This window comes from Pogoniulus pusillus, chromosome 5 (genome assembly GCF_015220805.1).
Source record: "Pogoniulus pusillus isolate bPogPus1 chromosome 5, bPogPus1.pri, whole genome shotgun sequence".
In the NCBI taxonomy this organism is placed as follows: Eukaryota; Metazoa; Chordata; class Aves; order Piciformes; family Lybiidae; genus Pogoniulus; species Pogoniulus pusillus.
The window spans coordinates 12,659,816-12,680,662 of NC_087268.1; the positions used below are offsets into that span (position 1 = coordinate 12,659,816).

Here is a 20,847-nt window from a genome sequence, read left to right on the forward strand (position 1 = left end):
TTGGAGGGTTGTACCCCATACAGGACCCACACTGGAGTAACATGAAGAACTGCAGCCTGTTGGGAAAACCCACACTGGAGAATTCTGTGGAGAACTGCCTCCCATGGGGGATCATCTGGCCCTGGGACTAGATGTTCAGGTGGTTTTAGATCACCGTCACTGTGCACTTATCTAGCCCATATGTTTCCAGCTCATCTATAAAAATGACAAAAGACTTGAAGTGAAGGTACACAACATCCACTGCTCTCTGCTGCTCAGAGCAGGTCTGGTCACTACCTCAGTTACATGATCACTGCTGAAGCCTGTGTTATCACTCCTGGGTGTGCTTCAGTGACAACATGGAACAGCAGAGAAAAAAACTCATGGAAATAACCTAATACTCAGTGGAGTGGTGGAGTGCACAATCATCCTGATTTTAAAATGTGCTCCTTGTCTTCTCCAGTGTGCTAGTTTGGGGCAGGGACCTAGGTTCTCTTAAGAAAACTACAAAGTTCCATCCCAGGGGATGGACCTGGTCACCCCAGGATATTGCAATATTGTTGTTCTATTCCACTTCCAGTATCACAGCTTATAAGGCAGTGCATGGCTGATACTCCCCTCCCCTGCACTCTCATCAACACTTATTTGCTGTGCTAGTTCATTCTGGCCTGTCTGCTCCTGAATGATTAGCTTTTTCGAGCTGGAGATCCCTCTTCACTGCACCAAGCTTCCTGTGCTGTAAGCCTGGGAAAGCATGTGGCAAGACAGATAGTAACTGTGCCTTCTGTTTTCTGCTTCTCACACAGCTAAGTTGTACATTAGGAACTGGAAGAAACATGTTCTCCCTCCAGTACTGACAGGATGTTAGCAGTGTCAGGGCATGACCCCAGCTTTCCCATAAAAAAGCAAATAACCTAAGAAAAGCAGCAACAGGAGCTCTAAACCTGCCTTTGTAGAAAGTTGCTGTGCCAGCATGAAGGAAGCTGCATAGCAGAGCTAGGTAGAAATGAGTGATTTCCCATTGGAATGGGCTGCCCAGGGAGGTGGTGGAGGCACCGTCCCTGGAGGTCTTCAAGAAAAGACTGGATGAGGCACTCGGTGCCATGGCCTAATTGACTGGATAGGGCTGGGTGCTAGGTTGGCCTGGGTGATCTTGGAGGTCTCTTCCAACCTGGTTGATTCTATGATTCTATGACTGTTTGATCATCTTTAGATATGAGGAGCCTTTAAAATTAGCTCTTTGCAGCATGGCGGGGTTGGAAGGAACCTCTGAAGTGTGAGTCCAACTCCACTGCCAGGGCAGGATCACCTAAAGCATATCATATAGCAACATGTCCAGGTGGGCTTTTGTGCACCTCTCTGGGCAGTCCATTCCAGTGCTCTGCCATCTTCAAAGTAAAGAAGTTATTTCCCATATTTAGATGGAATTTCTTGTGTTCAAATTTTGCCCATTGCCTCTTGTCCTGTCACTGGGAACCACTGAAAAGAGTCTGTCCCCATCTTCCTGATGCCCAGCACTAAGATATTTGTAAGCATTAATAAGAATCCTCCCTCAGCCTCCTCTTCTTCAAGAGAAACAACTCCAGGTCTCTCAGCCTTTCCTCATGACAGGGTCAGGTGGGGACTTCTTTTGCTTTCACCTCTAGCTCTGGTTACTGTAGTACCTTTATTCTTCTGAGCCACTCACCCTCTTGCCTTAAAGTGAGGATTTTTGCTAGCCACCCCAAAAATGCCTGGCAGAACAGGCCTGTTTTTCACAGTGCTCTACCAGTGGGGCCACTTCAGCACACCTCTTACTTCTTCACAGACTTTAGGAGACATAGAAGCAAACAGATGCAAACTCTTTCCTGAAAGGGCTTGTTGTGATAGAATGAGAGGGGATGGATTTAAGCTAGAAGACAGCAGATTTAGACTGGATATGAGAAAGAAATTCTTTAGAGTGAAGGTGGTGAGACAGTGAAACAGATTGCCCAGGAAGGTCATGGAGGGGCCAGGTTGAACAAGACCTTGAGTAACCTGGTCTAGTGGAAGGTGTCAATGACTGTGGCGGGGGGGGCTGGAACTAAATGACCATTAATATACCTTCCAATTCAAACCATTCTACAATTCCTAAGGGTTTCTGAAGTAATCCAGTCTTACTCTACTTCTAGCAGGTAGATTTAGGGAAATATGTATAATACTTGGCATCTTTGTCCGTGTGGTTATACATGTGAAGTTAGAAGTCACTGAGAAGCATCTTTGCTGTCCATTTTCCCTTGCTGTTTCCACTTGTGTGAATCATAGTGTGTGGAAGAAAAGCAGAATGCTCTACAAGCTGGTGTGATAGCCTTTCAGTGGGCTTGTATCCTTCTACCAAGCTCCAGAGATACTCAAAGTGGTGAATATAAAGAATTTCTGTTCTGTGAAGCCAGTGGAGACTACTCTTCAGCTGGAAGTGCTTGCTGCCATATGAACAATGATCCCTCTCTCCTCCTTTGCCAGAGAACTTTTCAAAAACAAAAATCCCAATGAGGAGTTGTTTTGGATTTTTTTCCTTTTTAATTGTGGGTCATTTGGGGGGTTTTGTTGGTTTGTTCGGTTGGTTTGTTGTTGGAGGTTAGAGTTGTTGGTTTAGGGTTTTTTTGGGGGGGTGGAGATGTTCTTAGAATGTTCAGTCTTTAAGAGATTTCTGGCTTTGAACTCTTTCTGAAGGAAAGAGACATTTTTGAGTTATTTGGAGGGAAAAGACACTTTTTCATTACTTTTTAAAAATAGAGTATTTTGTGTAAAGGAAAATAGAATTTCTTTGCTCTTACACAAATAAGTGAGCCTTTAAAACTGTCCACCCTACTAACTACAGTTCCTAAAGCACCTTCCATATGGAAAGATTATAGGTTGTATTTTAGGGGAAAGCAAAAATTCAGATACAGTAGGGCTCCTAATGTCACCAAAAGAAACCAGAAAGGCAGGTTTATGTGCTCTGTCCTCTCTGTCATGCTTCCTGGCAGCAGTATTTGGTCTCATTTCTTCTTCTTAGAAATGAAGTTTAGAAGTTGAGCTGGCTTTAGCTCACAAGACCCAAACCAAATGTTCCAAATGCACAAGAAGCCCTCAGTGCTCTCCCAAAACTCTGTCTTCAGCTAGTCTCATAGCTACTTCTCTCTGAGAGGTATCTGAAATGAATGATGGTTGACCTGTCACACGACGCTGCAATAGATGAGATAAGACCAGACAAGACAACTGGTGTCACTACTTCCTTCCAGCTCCATGCTCTTGACCATTCATCGGGATTTAGGTCAGTGTCAGTGATTATAGATCCCTCTTTCATACGCCAGAGGAATGATTGTCAGAGTTTTTAATGTGGACTAAATTATCTCAGTAGTCATTTCCTAACATCTGAAATACATTAACCTGCAACTGAAAGGAGACATCTGCTGCCACAGACATGAGCCATAGGCAGTTGTAGTACAAATGCCTAATGTTTGGCAGTAAAACAGGGAATAGAAAATTGTTTCTTAGGGGAGATACAAAGCAGCCTTGAGTGATGGTGTTTTACCAGCCCTGTCCACAGTAACCAGCTTCTTTCAGTCTCTGTATGGCCTCTCCACCGAGAATCACAGAATGACAGAATGGTAGGGGTTGGAAAGATCCTCTGGAAATCACTGAGTCCAACTCCTACACTGCAGTTTAGTCCAAGGGAAAAACAAACCAAACCAAACAAACAACAAAATACCTTCCACTGAAATATATAGCTCAGATCTTCAGGTTTTAGATGTGGCTCTACTGGATGCTCTTGTTTATCCAGCCCTTTGCTAAAAGTATTCAGAGGGTCCTGTACAATTTGAATTTGTTCCTGTTGCCTATGTTGATACTGTCACATTCAAAAGGGAGACTTAATTAGTGGCTAGGATGCTGGGCATGTCTGTCCATGTCATCACACCTGCAGATGCACTGTGAAATGGCACAGCTGCTTTCTCTCCCACTTTCCCTCCTATCTCTGTCCAGTTATCCTGGGGTAATGTGCTGGAGGACTTGTGCCTGGTAAGAGTAACTTATGCTGGGTAATTTCAAGCAGGCAAATCTGCTGCCAGCAATAAGCTGTGGAACACTGAGGCAGGAATACTTGAGACCACTTTCTCTGTTTCACACATCACACTCTGGCATAGGAATAAGGAAATCTGCCTGCTGGAGTGGTTACGAGCATCACCTCTGGCCATGGTCACTCTTCTGTGTCTGGATTCACCAGAGAGTTCAACCAAATTAGGCTGCTGCATTACTACCATGAAATAAAAATAAAACCAACCAACCCAACAACAACAACAACAAAACCAAACAAAACCAAACAACCCCAAACAAACAAACAAACAAACAACCCCACCTCTGTTTGCACCACTGCCCGCTCCATAGGTTTCAATCTGCTTTGGAAACAAATAAATGTCATTTGTAGATTTATTTGGAAGTTCTTCTCTAAGTATGCCCCTAGCAGGCAGTGGTTGTGGTCTGCCTTGAGCTACCCGCATCTGAGCTCTGTTTTCCTCTGAAACGAAGCAGGTTTGAAGAGGATTTCATTGACAGGACTGAAGTGGAATACAGGCTGTTTCCCCCAGGTTGGTATCTTTAGCCTCACTCTTTCCAGTAACTGCTTTCACTGGTCATAACTTTGAGAAGAAGCTTATGGGGCTGTGTAGTCTGGAGAAGACTGAGAGGGAATCTCATTAATGTTTATAAATATCTGAAGGTGGATGGCAAGAGAGATGCGGTCTCTTTCCAGTGGTGCCGCCCGGGGGCAGTCAGGGGCGCAGCGCCGGGCCCCGCCCCGGTGCCGCCGCTTTCCTTCCGGGGCCGAGCCCTGCCTGCGCTGCGTCCGGCGGGGACGCTGCGGCTGCTGCTCTTGCTGCCATTGCTGCTGCTGCTGCCAATGTTGCTGCGCGGCAGCGTGGCGGCGCGGTCGCTGCCGTCGCTGTCCGCCCTGTCCGAGGTGCTGCGGCTGGAGCAGAGCCGCCGTACCGGCATCGTGTTCCCGCTGCAGAAGCTGGCGCGCTACCTGGCTCCCGGCGTGGACACAGAGCTGTTCCGCCTCTTCCAGCCCGGCCTGGACGCCCTGCACCGCGCCGAGAGGCTCTTCAGATCCGACCGCGGGCACACCATCGATTATGTGAGCTCCGCCGTCCGCATGGACCACGCCCCGCCGCCGAACCTGCCTGAGGTCAGGGTCAGCCCCGCTGCTCCGACACGTTGTGTGTAGCAAGGTGGACAAGTGTAGCAATGCTCTCTGCCTCTCCTGCCACAGGTGTGCTTTATCGGCCGAAGCAATGTAGGGAAATCATCCTTAATCCGAGCCTTGTTTTCACTGTCCCCAGAAGTGGAGGTCAGAGTGTCAAAAACTCCCGTAAGTGATGCTTTTAACATACTTTCTCGGTCAGAAGCTGATGCCAGCACAGAAGAAAGCTTTGGAAAAGGCAGTAGAAAACAAGCTTTTTGGTAACTTAAGGCAGCAACAGACCACGCCAGCCACATTGGCCACCAGCACAAGGCTGGCACAGGCCATGTTCTAGCAAAAGAAAAGGTGTAAAGAGTCCAGATTAGCTGTTCAGCTAAGACTGGTGCATGTGCCAGGTAGAGTTGTAGGAGCTGAACAGATAGGATGTAAAGCCCTTTCTAGCAAAAGAAAAGGTGTAAAGAGTCCAGATTAGCTGTTCAGCTAAGACTGGTGCATGTGCCAGGTAGAGTTGTAGGAGCTGAACAGATAGGATGTAAAGCCCCTTGGGAGGAACCAAGCACAGAGAACCATGAAGGCGTTTTTAGTCTATTTGAAGCATAAAGCTACATAGCGTTGCCACAAGAGGAGGAGGCTAGACAGCTTAAAGCAAGAGTAGCGGTTTTTGAGTTATCTGGAGGTGGGGGTGAGGCAAGGTATGGTACAGAGATGGCATCTTCTAGTCCACTGCCTGTTTTGTTTTGTTTTTTTTTGCCTTACTTCAGGGCCACACCAAGAAGATTAACTTCTTCAAAGTAGGGAAGTACTTCACTCTGGTGGATATGCCAGGATATGGTTACCGTGCCCCAAAAGACTTCACAGAGATGGTGGAAGCCTATCTGCAGGAACGACACAAGTAAGGGGTTCGACTGCACCTCCTCAAAGCAATAAAAGCCAGATATACAATGCCATGCAAATAGGTGAACAAATGTAGAAGAGGTAGCTACTTCAGCAGTAGTATTGATTACTCCTGAAGTAATTTCCTCACTCAGTTATGATTAGACAGATCAAAGCAGCAGAAAAGGTGGAGATGCTGCTCCCTGCTGCTGTTCAGCTCCATGCATGACTTCTCTTGGTTTTTCCTATCCCCAGATCCCACGTTGCTTGTTCTTGCAGAGCAAGAGCAAGTAGCAGAGCAAGCGTGAAATAACGGTAGTGATTTCTGTTGCTTGTATTTTGGGCAGCTTGAAGAGGACTTTTCTGTTAATTGATGGTGTAGTAGGACTCCAGAAAACAGATCATATTGCAGTAGAGATGCTGGAAGAGTTTGGGATTCCTTATGTGGTATGTAATGCTTTGTTCATATTTTAGTTAGAAGCTACTGATGTCCTGCCTAAGCTGTAACACATCCTTCTTGTTAGTAAAATAGGCCTAAAATATGTTGAGGGGGGCAAGTGGGATTTAAGGGGGTTTTGCTTGATTTATTACATTGACAGTACTTTTTCAGTGCTCATCTTGAGTAGCCTGAAAATGTCCACTCCTTATGCAGCTAATAGAAATGTTTGGTGTACATTTTGTTCTCTTAGATAAGACCCAGAGCTTCTGGCCTGGCCTGTAAGAAAGTCCAGGACTCTTAAAGTGGTGCCAGGATAGTATAATCTTTTCCTCTTTTAATCCTCCCTTTCTGAATCCATGCAGATGGTGTTAACAAAAATTGACCGAGCTTCCAAGGGAGTGTTGTTAAAGAATGTATTGGAGATCCAGGACTATGTCAAGGAGAAAAGTCATGGATGTTTTCCTCAGTTATTCCTGGTCAGGTAAAGCTCTTTTCCATTGCTGCTCTTACCCTTCAGGTGATGAATTCAGCTGGGCAAACTACCCAGAAGAGGCCTGTCTGCTCTAGAGGTGACACTTCTTTGTGTCCTAGGGATGTAGGGTGGGTTGCTGGTGGGAAAATGCCCATTTTGCTCTTCCCTCTTTTCTGCAAGTATGTGGAGTTCCGTTTTGAAGGCTGCTCTCTCTTTGGCCTCTCTCTGAGAGAGGCAGCAGGTCCCTGTGCTGCATGCTTGTGGGCTTTGCCATTCTGGTTGGAGCAAGCTGGACTTGTTCAATTATGTAGCTTGAAGCACTTGATTTACCAGGGTGGTACCAAGCTGCAGGAGATGTACTTTTAATGTAGCCTGTAGCTGTGCTGTGGTACAAGCCACAGCAGCATCTGGCACTGAACAGACACACCTTTCTTTCCACAGTTCTTTGGAGTTTTCAGGGGTTCACTTGTTGAGGTGTTTTGTAGCTCATGTTACTGGAAACCTACCTACTGCAGAAGCCACATGAAAAAAACTTGCTCCTTGATCTGCTCAGCTCATCCAGAACAAAAGGTACCAAACCCAGCAATCTGTATTTTTGTTGTAAATAACTCAAGGTATTATCATTTACTTTTGGAGAAACTTGAATAAATTAATATTTGTCAAGCTAAGCTTTTTGTTTTATAAATTTGTCAGATCAGGAAGCTTGCATTATGAATGAATCCAGGTTGTTATGAAACTTCTATAAAGCCTGAATGTTATAAACTTCTATAAAACCTGAATGTGTTAAAGAGAACTAAGCAGAGTAACTTCAAAGAGAAGCTGTTTTAATAGAGCATTTTCTCTCCCTCCTAAATGTTCAAAAAACTACCACTGCATGCCTAAGCTCTGCTATAATTAGGATAATCATCTGGTTAATAAAAAGCCATTTTGTTTAGAAAACTATAGCCCTAATGTTAATCAGACTGGACTTGCCCAATCGAATCAACACACAGAAGTTTAATTTTCTCAGCTTATGTGATGAGGGCTAAAAACTAGCTTGTGCACAACCTGCCTGCTCTAAGGTGATGTAGAGTGGAAATAGGCGAGATGTTGTCTCTGAAGGTGTGTTGAGGACTTGTGTTTACTGTACTTTTGTAACTCCTGTGCCTTCAGCAGGTGTGGTGTGATAGCACACCTCACTTGCATACATTGAGCTGTCCTTCTTCCAGGCGGATGAAGAAGAGACACATCTGTAATGGGATCTGCTTTTTGATATCTGTTGGCGTGAAACAGAGTGGAATAAATTACTGACACTAAGAGGAACTCTCTCCTTCTGCACTTTATCATAATCAGTCCTGCTGCATCTACCTTCTGTTTTAAATCTAGTATGAAGTTTGCAGGTGCCTTTGCATGAACTCTATGAGACACCACATTGTCCGTTATCTCCATCCGTTCTGCTGTGACAGCTGAAGCACAATGCCAATGTCCCAATACTTTTCAGGGGCACTGAAGCAGACAGAAGTGTGTCCCACAGCAGAAAAGAGCACAGGAAGGTGGCTCAAAAGAATTGGGAGGGGAAAAAGAAGACTGCCATCAGTAGGAGGAGTTTGTATTAGGAGAATTTAGACCAAAGCTATTAAATGGCTATGTCAAACTTGCACTCAGTCTTGCCATGTCTTAGTGTTGCCAGACGTGCATACACAGTTGACAGTTACTATCACTAAGAGTTGAAACCTAGAGAAAGGGCAGGACTTCCATGAATCACTCTGAGGTACAAGATATCCTGCCTACACCTGAAAGTCTTCTGCCAAGATGAGAAGTCCTGGAAACACAGATCGTCCAGAGGACCAGGACAGAAATTGCCTGCCGCCTTTCCCCAGAAGCTTGGGAAGAACAAAGTCTCAGCAGCCAACAAGACAGCATTCCCTGAAAGCGTTTGGGTACTGTCTGAAGTTGAGTCAGGAATAATAATTTTGTGACTAAATATTTATAGCCTCATAGCCTCTTCTAATTCACCATTGCCTTCTGCCGTAAGCAGACAGGGGCACCTTGAGTCCATCTAGTATATGGACCGCAAGCGGTGTTTGGCCACAAGAACCTTCTCTTCCAATCCAATTAATGTTTATATGTTTTTGCAAGTTATTCTTATTCCCTGTAAAACATTTCCATGACCATGTGAAGAACTAATTATTATTAAAAATTAGTGGTCGGGGGTGGATGAGAGTTCTGAATACCAAAATTAAGGAAAATGTCATCTCACATTAATTAATTCCCCCCCCATAACAGTGAGCGGTCTGGAGGAGGAGGTGCATTCCTGCCAAGTGTGCATGTGGCACTAGGGGGAACGTGGTCAAGGGCAGAGCTGCCATTTAGAGTGCGATGGGAGAGCTGAAGGAAAGGACTGACAACGTTACAAAATTTAACAAGGGTAAGTGCAAGTCTGGCTCAAGGGAAGGAACAGCCCTGGGCAGCCACAGGGCCAGAGACTGGGAAAAAAAACACTTTTCTGACCTCATGACTGACCCTGTTTTAAGCAGGAGAACAGGCTAGGCACACAATCAGAGTCACCCTGTCATAAATAACAGGCATACACTTGCATTCATGCAAAATAAGGCTTTAATAGAGTTGCAGGAATCAAGCAATGTACAGGCCTGGGTGCGCAGGGAGGCTCCGCTCTGCCCTAACGCACCCCTTTTGTCTTCAGTTTTCCCTCTTTATATCCTATTCTATTACATATTCATTGCTAACTCTAAGGAAAGGGTGAGTTTTCCTTATCAGTTCTAAGAATGGGAGGTGTCTCTTCCATGCATGTCTCTTTTTATCCGGTGGTCCCTCTGGTGGTCTTCAGTGATGAAGTAAGGGGTCTTCCTCAAGCGTCCTTTCCATGAACTCCAAACTAGTAGTGTCCTTGGTATGACTCTTCCTTGGTTTGCTCATGCACAAAGGCTGTCTCTTGCACCTGCTTCCCTCCTCCACCAACCTTTCTAGTTTCTAATTATTTAAGCCTATTGCATACCTTTGCGATGGTGGTGCAAGGAGGAGTGCAGCTCCATTCAAACCCCCCCTTCCTCCCTGTCTGTGGCCTCTCGCCACGAATTGATCGGATCAAACATGTATTTCTCACAACCCCAAAGTTACACAGGGGACTACTGATAGTGACTGAATCAAGGTAAGCAATCCATATTCTGGATCATTTCATACTCCTCTCCTTGAAATCTCCGAACTACCCCTTCAGGGCAAGGCAAGTTCCTGTACAACCCAACCCCAAGGTGTAGGGACGTGGTCAGGTTCCCCCCCAAGAGCCTCTACAGTCTACACCACCGAGGGCTGGGAGGGCAGAGGGAGCATCCAGAGCAGAGCAGTACCCAGCCTTATCCTCTTGTTTCTTTCAGCGCATCAAACCGTTCGTAAAGCAAAGGCCGGGAGGCACACAGCTAGCAGTGGTGACTGCCGGCAGGGAACTGAAACAAGAACCGAGGAGTAGACCTACAAAAGAGAATCAGACTTCACTCTCCTGACGAAAACGCACTCTATTAGAACCCTCCTGACTCCAGCAGTGACTGCGGTCAGCCCTGAACTTTAGCGGCCACGATCACGCACAGCACCGACCGCTCCCCGCCTGGCCGAGGCTGAGCAGCCGGTTCCTCAGGGAAACCTGCGCGTTCCCGGCTTCGCTCCGCAAAGTGCCCAGCGACCGTGAACGCGGCACGGCAAGGGCCCAAGGCCGCTGCCGCTCTGAGCGGGAGAGCTGCGCCGGGCGCGCCGCAAAGCGGAAGCAGCGACGGAGCCGCCGCAAGGCAGAACTGCCGGCACGGAGCCGGCCCAAGCCCCGCCCTGCACCGTGCCACCGCCCGGCGGCCTCCGCCGTGCCGAGCAACCGGAAGGTCTTCCGCAGCGTCCGGAAGCAGCCGGCGAGCTTGGGTGGCCATGGCTGATGAAGAAGAAGACGTGCCGGTGAGTGACGGGGATAGGTCAGGATCCTTCAGTCCGTGTCCCATCTGCGGCCGGGCAGTCCTTGTTTGCCGCGGAGGAGCTGCCGGCGGCGCTGGCTTCGCTCCGACCTGCGGCTGGGAAGGGGAAATGGGGACGGGTCTGCCTTCTGCGCGGCCCTGACGGCAGCCTCTCCTCCGCTCTGTCCGTGTAGTTTGAAGAAGACGCGGAAGAGGGTGGCGGCGGCCTGGATGGCGGGCAGGGCCGGAGGAAGAGGCTCTTCTCCAAAGAACGTGAGTCCAGTTGGGCTGGGAAGTCCTGCGCGCCGCGGCGGGGGCACTCGCCGCAGGGGCACTCGCTGCAGGGGCACTCGCTGCAGGGGCACTCGCCGCAGGTACACTCGCTGCAGGGGCACTCGCCGCAGGGGCACTCGCCGCAGGGCTCCCCGCAGCTTTTCAGGGTGATGTCCTTCCCCCGAACACAGCCAAAACTCCGAGGAGGCAGCTGTGGAATTCCAAAACTCCGTTTTCCTTAGTGAAAGAGCGGCTTTTATTGCATGCCCTGGCTGAAAGAGCAGAAAGCTGCCTCGAAGACTCCCCAAAATTACTGCCAGTGCATTCTCTTAACCTAACTGCGCCGAAGGTCAGTCACACAGTCAGTGTTAAGTACTCGGTGGGCTCAGTGCACATTTGAAGTGTCTGTCATTAGACAGGCTTTTCTGTAAGTACAGCACTGGGCTTTTGCAGGCTCTCTGCTGCTTGCTTCCTGTGTCTGTTCTGAAGAATCGTCTTTGACAACAGACAAGGAATCTGTTCTGCCCTAGTGAGACTGCATCTGGAGTTTTGTGTCCAGCTCTGACCTTCCCAGTTCAGGAGGGTCAGGGAAACACTGGAGTTCAACAGAGGGCTACAGGGTTGGTTAAGGGACTGGAACATCTATCTGTCTTATAAGGAAAGGCTGAGAGACCTGAGGCTGTTTAGCCTGGAGAAGACTCAGAGGGAATCTTATTAATGTTCACATGTATCTTAAGGGTGGGTGTCAAGAAGGGGCCTGTCTCTTTTCACTGCTGCCCAGTGATAGAATGAGGGACAACTGACACAAACTAGAACACAGGAAGTTCCACCTCAGCATGAAGAAAAACTTCTTTGCTGTGACATTGCCAGAGTACTGGACCAGGCTGCCCAGAAAGGTTGTGGAGTCTCTGTAGACTTTCAAAACCCACCTATGCAACCTGACTTTGGTAATCCTGCTTTAGCAGGGGGAGTTTGAGTCGATCTCCAGAGGTCCTTTCCAACCCGTACCATTCTGTGATTCTAAGAGAACCATCCTGATAGGTGAACGTGTAGACTAGTAAGTTGTAACAGGTGTGTGCTGCAGACAACACTGAATAGATGAAGGAAACCTCACACCAAATGTTTCTTTCTGCAGTAAGATGCATGATGTATGGATTTGGGGATGACCAGAACCCTTACACAGAATCAGTGGACATTCTTGAGGACCTGGTAATAGAGTTTATCACAGAAATGGTAAGTTGATTCTGGACAGCATGGTCAAAACACGCTCACTAAAACTTCTAAGTCTTCTGAAGGTTCATACCTGTTGTTGAAATACTGCATTATCCCAGGCCCAAAGCTCTGATGGTTGTAGGAAAAGCTCAGTTCACTCTGTGCTTCCAAGACTTAAGGCAAAATCCATGCTTCATTCTCCACGTAGACTTAGAACACTGTATGAAGTTCTCCAGTGGCAGTTAGTTTGGTATTGTAGGGAGGGGAATATGCAGCTGGCTTTAGAGTTGACCGCAGCATCACAGCATGTGCAGCTGACAAAAGACAAAGCTCAGCTTTGAAAAGCCTATTTACTTTTCCCTTGATGTGTTTATGGAAATGTCTTTGGGTGGCAACACAGCTCTGCACTGCAAAAGAAAATATAAGCTTCTGAGGCCTGGAGCCATCACTCTCCAGATGTTTGAATCCTGTTTGAAAGTTTGGGCAATTTATTTAAAAAAAAAGAAAGTTAGTCCTACTGTTTATGGATCCTTTTTCTTCTGGAAGGTTGGTCTTGCCTTCTCTCATCTGTACTGTCCTGTGATACAGTTACAGAAGCACAGAACCTTAAAGGGTGGAAGGGACACGTAGAGACCATCAAGTCCAACCCCCCTGCCAAGGCAGGGTAACTCACACTGGTTTCAAGTTCTGCCTGATGCTGTTCATCTTCACGCACTCTGCAGGCAGGGTGCCTTACATGCAGTCTGGTTTTAGTTTTGGTGCCGTAACTGCTAAGTGTATATAGTAGTAGGTGCTGGGGGTGATCAGGCAGCTGGGGACAGCAGTGACAGTAAGTCCATGGTTTACTGGGAAGTTCTGTTGTTTCTGGGATGACGGTGCCCAGATCCTGCAGTTGTTTAATTATAAAATGACAGGAAATTAAGTGGAATTAAGATATTAAAAGGGGGGAATGAATCTATCTGACTTTCCTCTCTAACAGACACACAAGGCCATGTCAATTGGGCGGCAGGGTCGTGTTCAGGTGGAGGACATCGTCTTTCTAATACGCAAGGACCCCCGGAAGTTTGCCAGAGTTAAAGACCTCCTAACTATGAACGAAGAACTGAAACGAGCCAGGAAGGCGTTTGATGAAGCAAACTATGGTTCTTGATTCTGTGCACAAGCTGCCCTGGGGCATTATTCGGGCACCTGCTGTCCCAGGGGAACATCATATGTTTTCTTTGGAGGGGTTATTCAAGACAGAGGTCACTGCTGGAATGTTTGCCTTCACTCCCAGCCTTTTCTGATGAGTATTCCAGCAGCTGAATACTATGCAACTCTATGTGGTATACTGAAGTGGGTCTTGCACCACTTCATGAAATAAGAGCTCTAAACATTCTTGTAATTGCAGGAAGTCTGTTTGGAGTAGGACTGTGTCAAATCAGCTATCTAGAGGGCTAATAATTACCATCAACTGTTCCTGTGACAGGAAACCTAGAAAATGGATCTTAGTTAACTGGACAAAATCTTCAAGCCCAAACTCCTGTAGAAATTCTGCTCTTTGTTCTCTATGGGCTCTTAAAATGTTTTATTCAAAGTTGTGCCCACTCCTTGTAATTAAACTTACATTAATTCACAGAAGGTGCTCAGTACACAAGTTTTGGCACTTCCTTGGCTAGGAATGTTACTTTTTCTGGTGTCCCAATGGGCACAGCTCTTTAGTTTTCTACCCTTGTGAAGCCAATGTGTTCCAACTTTACTTGCACATACAGCCATTCTACAATAAAGCAGATTCCTGTTCCTCATCCTGAAACAATTTTTTTTCTTCTTGTTTCCTGGAGGACCTGATCTTGAGACTTAGTTAAAGCAAAAGCCTGGTAAAAAGCATTAACTCAAATGCCTGTAACATTGTCTCATTAATGTAGTTTGGAGTAGCTGTTCCTTACAGTGTCAAGCAGGCAGAAGTTGCACTTGTATTAAAAAGATTTCAGTAAGAAATTTGTTCACCAGTCAGGAATTTACTGCTGCAGTCCACAGGCTGTGCTCTCCTCCATTTCTGAAGCAGCTCAGAGACAGTAGGTTCAGTTGATTACTTGCTTCAGGGCAAGAAGAGCAAATGCTAAACTAACAACTGTCAAGTCAAGGCTGCCTGCTCTACAAGCAGTGCAGAAGGACTGCTGCTCTGGAAAGTGGCAGCAAGTTTTCTCCCCAAAGCAGCAGCAAGTAATCAGCTGCAGCCTTCTGCCATGAATGGTAACTATTTGCACTGTGGATTTGGCAGGAGGATTTAACATGTGGTTAACGTTTAAAACTAGAGAAGGGATACAGTGAAGGTAACTCAAAAGTCACTACTGCCCCTGGACAAGGCTAGGTAAAAGGATGAACACTGTTTATTTGGCTGTTTGGAACACCTTTATTTAAGAAAAGTGCCATTTTACAAAACCAAAATAGTTTCTTAGCAGAATGCAGGATGTAAGTTACTCTGAAGTTTTTATGTAAAAAACCCCAACAAAATCCAAACAAATTGGAATGACTTCACCCAGAGTCAGACACCCATTACTGCAAAAATAGAATCGATATCCATGTTCTCGGTAACTTCTTTCCACACAGGGCCAGGGGTTCCTTCCAGCAGCAGCTGCTTCAGGGTCCCTGCTGTACTAAGTCTGACATAGCCTGTATCAGCACTGGAATATCCTTCCTGACCTGGAAGCTCATTGTGGTGGGCTGGCAGGATGAGTGATGGACTCTTCTCACAGGCCCCAAGAAGCCGAGAAGGTTTTTGCCAAGCAGTCTTCCGAGCTCTCCTGAAGCACAGTGATGATTTCATCCTGCTTTGACAGAACTGTGCCCTGAGGTACTGCTTTGGCCAGCGTACATTTTGTGTCCCATGGAGGAGGCATTTACAGACAGAAGCTTTGACGCAGCGCAGTTTCTTCTTCAAGCTGAAGGAGAGGAAGGTGCATAAAGCATACTTTAGCAGCTGATAAAATTACTTCATTTGGGATTTGGAGAGATTTGTTTTTTAGTCTTCTCTACCATTTTCCTTGTCTTACTAGGGAGATACACCAGCACCTTGTACCAGGGCATTCTGAAGAACACCCTTTGTATCACATTAAACATGCTCTTGCTTTATTTTCATCTTCCTGCTTAAGTACCTGTGCATTTGCTAGCCTTTAAATCCTTTCACAAGTGACTGAAGCTAAAGGGAACGTTCCTTCAGAGCATCCAGTAAAGTGAACTAGTGATCCCATTAAAAACAGAAGGCTTACACCACTGTGCTCCTCTCCAGTGTAGCAAATCAAATAATATCAAAGTATCAAGTGTCAGCTGCAGAAACCGCACACCCGTGCACAAATTACCTGCATCCTTGAGCCTCCACGTGGTGCAGCCGGTTGCTTTTCAACAACTTGCTACGCAGAAAATAAGCTCCCGATTTGAATCTGTTGCCTTTGCACCACAGAATTGCTTTTCTGAGTGCCTCTGACAGCTCCCCAAAGGATGTGGCTGTTCGGACCATTTGTACAAGAGACCCAGCGTGCTGAGATTTTGCTACACAAGAGGTAAGTGACAGTGACTTTGCTTTAAGAGATGATGATGCAATGCTTATACCCTGAAACAAAGAGTAACAGAAACAGTCTTTTAAAATCATTACATGCCTGATCCTCCCTGATGGAGAGGAGCAGAGCTCTGATGTTTTTGTGAGAATGTTCCTTATTTCCTAAGAGGAAAGTGGAAGAGCAGTCTTGTTTTGAGGAATACAAGAAGAGGCAGGTAATTAGAATGTGTATTCCTGTGTACTGCTGACTTGCTCTCTGGTAATTACACTTGATTTGTCAATGAAAGCTCAAATTGCTAAGCAGAGGTTAGTGGTTTCCAGTGCAAAGCTTCCACACTAACTTGGGTTGTTAGACAAGCAAAAATAGGGCAACAGAAGGGGATGTTTCCAGGGCTACGACAATGTGATTAAAAAATAAATACATTAAATGATATGATACAAACCTCTTGTGCTGAAGGTCTAGATGGTCTAAGTAACCTCTTCACATCCAACCCTTGCTGCTTCCCTACAAAGAGAGAGAAGAGTTCCCATTGCAAAGGAAAGGCAGTTCTAAGTCTTTGCACAGAGACAGCACAATCCTTTGCCCTGCTGAGCTCTCAGATCTCCTGATGGCTCTCAGCAGGTTCACACCTGTACTCAACATTTCTAGGCGAACTCAGGGGGACTACACTCATTTCACATGGTAGCTGGCAAGGGATGAAGAAGATGCAAAGCTTTACAGATGGCTAGAAAGGAGAACTTAATCTTTAGAAGCCTCACACAAACACCTGGATGCCTGCAGTCAATCGCCATAGCCCTGACTGTAGGGGAAGATTTGGCACAGCCCACAACCAACAAGCACAAGATAATTGCATCCTGTACTTAGAACCTTTTCTGCTCTTGTATGGGCTACACACAGTGCTCCAGACTTTCCTCACTATTCTTGGGTCCCATCTATGCAGAAATAGGAAAATACAAGTAATGTATTTACAAGACTGTGTTCATCACCTGCTTCTCCCCAGGCTGCATCACGTTTGAAAGAAACCCAACAACCCCAAAAGCTTACAATACTGACATTATCCACAGCTTTATAAAGGCAAGGGTACATGCAGCTTTCTCTTCCAAAGACAAGAGAGGGGAGTTTGTACTAGAACTACACTGTGGGCAGTAGAACTGCTTGGCTCTGTTGTACAGAAGTTGCAGTCAGCTGCTGAGCTGCCAAAAAACAGTAGCACTGTGGCACATGGCCTCACCTCTGTTGGTTCTGGTCACCAAAACTGGCTGTCCGATGTCTGTAGGGCATGGGACACCAAGTTTTTTCACAGCACTCCTGCAGGCTGCAAATTTTCTCTTTTTCTCCATCTCTGACACTGCCTCTGGCACTCTTGGGAAGAACTTCTTCAGCCAGCCAGTAGGTTTTCTTGTTGTAAGCATTCTGGCCTTTTGCTTCTTCATCTCAGAAGAAACGTTAACTCCAAGGAAGTTAGTGATATCAGAAGGGAAGGTAAACCCTTTGATATAAGGCATCTGTTGTGTCTCAGAAACCAGCTGAAGCGATGCTGACAACAAGCCATACAAAGACATAAGGTGCTGCAATGCACACCTGTACTGAATCCTGAAGAGAGAAGACAGAAAGATGTAGTCTCCTCTAGCAAAACCTTGTGCTCACTCAACAAGTACCTTCAGCACAAGCAGAAGAGTTGATGGAAGAGATCTCAAGCTGCCTTTGTCCTGCTCCACCTCAATACAAGCTTACCTTTTTACACTCCACCACCATGCTTCCTTTAATATTGGTCTGAGCTTTAATGAACTGTTTAGAACATAGGGCTGACATGACTACTAAATCCTCAATCAAGAACCCCTCTTCTTCCCTAGAGCTTTTCCGAGTGCTACGTATGGGACTCCGCAAGTTCTCAGATCGCATCCAAATAATTTGGCATGAGGTCTTCCCCCAAAGGAACTGTACCAACTCGAGACAATGGTGCTAGTACTGCTGCCGGGCAATTGCCTGCTCTGTGTTGGCTGGCAAGTCCCCATTCCTCATGCCAAAGGACACTTCACTGAGTTGTTTTACAGTGTTGTTGGTTGTTGCTCCTTCAGCTACAGACAGCATACTGAGCAAGACCAGAACACCACTTTTCCTAGGAAACTCAGCAGTATTATAGAACAACTTTATCCCAACCTTTCCATTTTGACATGAGGCAGGATGTAGTGCTTGTACCAAGTTTTAGCAACAGGCTGGCATTAAAACTGTGATTTAATTAGTGGCACATAGAGTCTGCCATAAACCACAAAGCCTTCCATTAATGGCATGTAAGAAGTCTCTCTCCACTTACACAACTCTTCAGGTGCTAGAATCAAATCCAAAAGGATGGAGGGACACCTCTCACTCCCTACCCCTCTTGAATGAACAAAGCACATTCAGGCACATCAAACACAAACCAAACAAGACAGATTTTTGAATACACTAACCATAATCGGCTCAACAACCCTGAAGCCAAAGTGTTCAAGAGTATGTATTCTTCCGAGCAAAGATGTTTAACAGACAAGCTGAAGATTACACCAGTTAAGGATTAAAAAATAAACAGAATGTAATGAGATTTGCTGAACACACCAACTAGGGGCAATTCACAAGGCAATATCCTGAATAATTCTGAAAATGAGTATCCAAACTTGGAGTTTCCTAAGGCTAAAAGAGCAGCCAGCCAACAGCCTGAGGTTCCTACACAATAACTTGAAAATAAGATGTTTGGCTATCAATGAAACTTCAAGTTGTATGCATGAACTGCACAGCTGCATTCATCAGCAAACAAAGCCTAGAGCAGATTGGACAGGGCTGGGTGATAGGTTGGATGATCTCGGAGGTCTCTTCCAACCTGGTTGATTCTATGATTCTACTTTTGATCTCGTGAGATGCTGCTGGTGAACTGTAAGAATGTTTTCATGCTGAAAAAAGGATACAGAAAAGCTTTACAGCAACAGTCCAGTAGACGTAGGATGAGCTTACAACTTCCCAATACCTTGAGAGCCACTGTTTCTAGCATGGGCTGGCTCGGAATCAAGCACTCTGTATGAGCTTGGGATGCGTCTTTCCTGTGTTGACATGAGGATGAGGAAATGGTTATCACCTAGGATCCCCCCTCCCACCTCTGCAGACTGAGTTAATGGACAGTATAACATACAGGATCACGACACTTACTTGGGAATCAGTTCTGCTAGAGTTTCAATGCAACCCACCAAGTTCATTTTCCATAGGCGCTTCAAGCATTGCTCTACCTAGAAAAGAAGAAACCTCTTTTATATTTGAGAGGTGGGGAGTGCCTTGGTCTAAGAACAGTCAAGCTATTATATGACATCTTCCCCTAATCAGATTAAGAGCACGTTTGCCTGACAGAACGTTCTGGTATGTTCCTGTACCTGCACAATGATGAGAAATATTTCTTCTATCACACTCCTCTGAACATGGCACTAAGTGAAGGGATGGAGTTGGCCACTGTGAATTGCCACTGCACAGTCTGCCTTGCCAGACTGTGCTGGCCTGTGGTGCTGGCTTTCAGGAATAAAAACGTAGAAGCAAATCCAGTAAAATAGGGATGAGTCCTGTTCTCTTTCAAAAGTTACCTGAAGAGACTGACCATCCCTTTAATGGAAAACTGGTACAGAGATCACTTTGCACCTTAAAACAGAAAGCGCCTAAACGGAGTAGCCTAAGAGTGTTCTTCCTTCATGCCATTGTTAACTGAAAACTGATTATTGACAATTTAGTCCCTATAGTGCAAATACATTCAAGGAGACGTAATCGTGCCTACTCATGAGAGCAAGAACACCTAGCACCGGCTCCGCAGGGCTGCAAAGCAGAAGTTCCACCGGCTGCACGGAGTCGGGACCCCCACTGCACAAGGCTGTGAGCGGGATGAAGGACGACAAAACCGCACCTCCTCCGAAATCCTTTCTGTGTGATGCTCCCTCCCTGCTCCTCACCTGCTGCATGGCCAGGTAGGACCGGTGCCGGCACAGCTTGCTGTGGTAGACGTAGAGCACGGCCCGCAGAACACGTCCCTCGGCGGCCAGCTGTGTCCCCGACAGCCGCTTGCAGGCGACGTAGCACGGCCGCCTTAACGCCGACAACGACCTCACTGCAGGCGGGAGGCAGGCATCGCCTCAGCGCCGCTGCCGCTGCCGCTCCCTCGGCGGCCCCCCGAGCGCCCCGGCCGGCACGCGTGTTGCCCAGCCGCCCTGCAGAGCGCCCCCCCCCAGCCCTCCCTGGGCCCACGCCTCAGCCCGGACCGGCGGCGGGGACCTGCGGAGTGTTGGCTCGGCAAAGCCACCGTCGCGCTGCTCGCTGGCCACGGCACGTCCACTCGGTTCCACGCCGCCTCGGCCGCCGCCATCTTGCCCGGTGCGGGGCGGTGCTGCGCAGGGCAGGATCACGTTGGCGGATCGGGGCTGGACCGGATCAAGTCACGCTGGGAGAGGATGGGCTGCTCCCGGCGGCGGCGCTTGCGGCTGGCAGGACACTGGGAGCTGGAGCGGGGACCCTGCAGATGTGGGCGCCTGTTGTGCCTTTACCCCATCGCCGCACAGCCTACCTAGGGCGCTGCTGGGTGCCTGGAAGCCCAGAGCCGCAGAAGGGAAGCTCCCGGGCATAGAGCTCCCGGGCATAGAGCTCCCGGGCATAGAGCTCCGGGGCATAGAGCTCCCGGGCTTAGAGCTCCGGGCCGCCCGCCTGGCAGGGCCGAGCCTGGGAGCACAGCTCCGCGGCCTGGCAGCCGCTCACCCGCAGGCGGGAGCGGGCAAGCGCCTGTCGGCGGTCCCGCTAAGCACCGTGCCCAGACCGAGCCCGGAGGCAGGGTCAAGTTCCCAGTGGCACTGTGTAAAATGTTTACAAATTTTAATGATCCTGGGCGGCTGTGTCAGCAATTGAACCACATCCTCATTGCCTGTAACTAGCACAGA

At 47.3% G+C, this 20,847-nt stretch overlaps 3 protein-coding genes across 3 annotated transcripts; 2 read left to right on the forward strand and 1 right to left on the reverse strand.

Moving 5' to 3' along the window:
- The first annotated feature begins 4,790 nt into the window (after positions 1–4,790).
- GTPBP8 (GTP binding protein 8 (putative)) lies at positions 4,791–8,602 on the forward strand. Its single transcript, XM_064143244.1, has 7 exons — positions 4,791–5,164; positions 5,249–5,347; positions 5,941–6,071; positions 6,400–6,499; positions 6,854–6,972; positions 7,405–7,533; positions 8,172–8,602. The coding sequence occupies exons 1-6, from the start codon at positions 4,877–4,879 to the stop codon at positions 7,487–7,489; spliced, it is 822 nt and encodes a 273-aa protein (XP_063999314.1). The 5' UTR covers positions 4,791–4,876; the 3' UTR covers positions 7,490–7,533; positions 8,172–8,602.
- Positions 8,603–10,588: 1,986 nt separating this feature from the next.
- Positions 10,589–14,161, forward strand: TAF13 (TATA-box binding protein associated factor 13). Its single transcript, XM_064143245.1, has 4 exons — positions 10,589–10,896; positions 11,087–11,165; positions 12,301–12,398; positions 13,357–14,161. Exons 1-4 carry the CDS (start codon positions 10,870–10,872, stop codon positions 13,525–13,527), a joined length of 375 nt encoding a protein of 124 aa, XP_063999315.1. The 5' UTR covers positions 10,589–10,869; the 3' UTR covers positions 13,528–14,161.
- Positions 14,162–14,745: 584 nt separating this feature from the next.
- Positions 14,746–20,394, reverse strand: NEPRO (nucleolus and neural progenitor protein). Its single transcript, XM_064143243.1, has 9 exons — positions 20,192–20,394; positions 19,873–20,027; positions 19,091–19,167; positions 18,853–18,984; positions 18,364–18,441; positions 17,145–17,506; positions 16,356–16,417; positions 15,716–15,966; positions 14,746–15,298 (listed from the first exon to the last, which is right to left on the reverse strand). Exons 1-9 carry the CDS (start codon positions 20,280–20,282, stop codon positions 14,902–14,904), a joined length of 1,605 nt encoding a protein of 534 aa, XP_063999313.1. The 5' UTR covers positions 20,283–20,394; the 3' UTR covers positions 14,746–14,901.
- Positions 20,395–20,847: the final 453 nt, after the last annotated feature.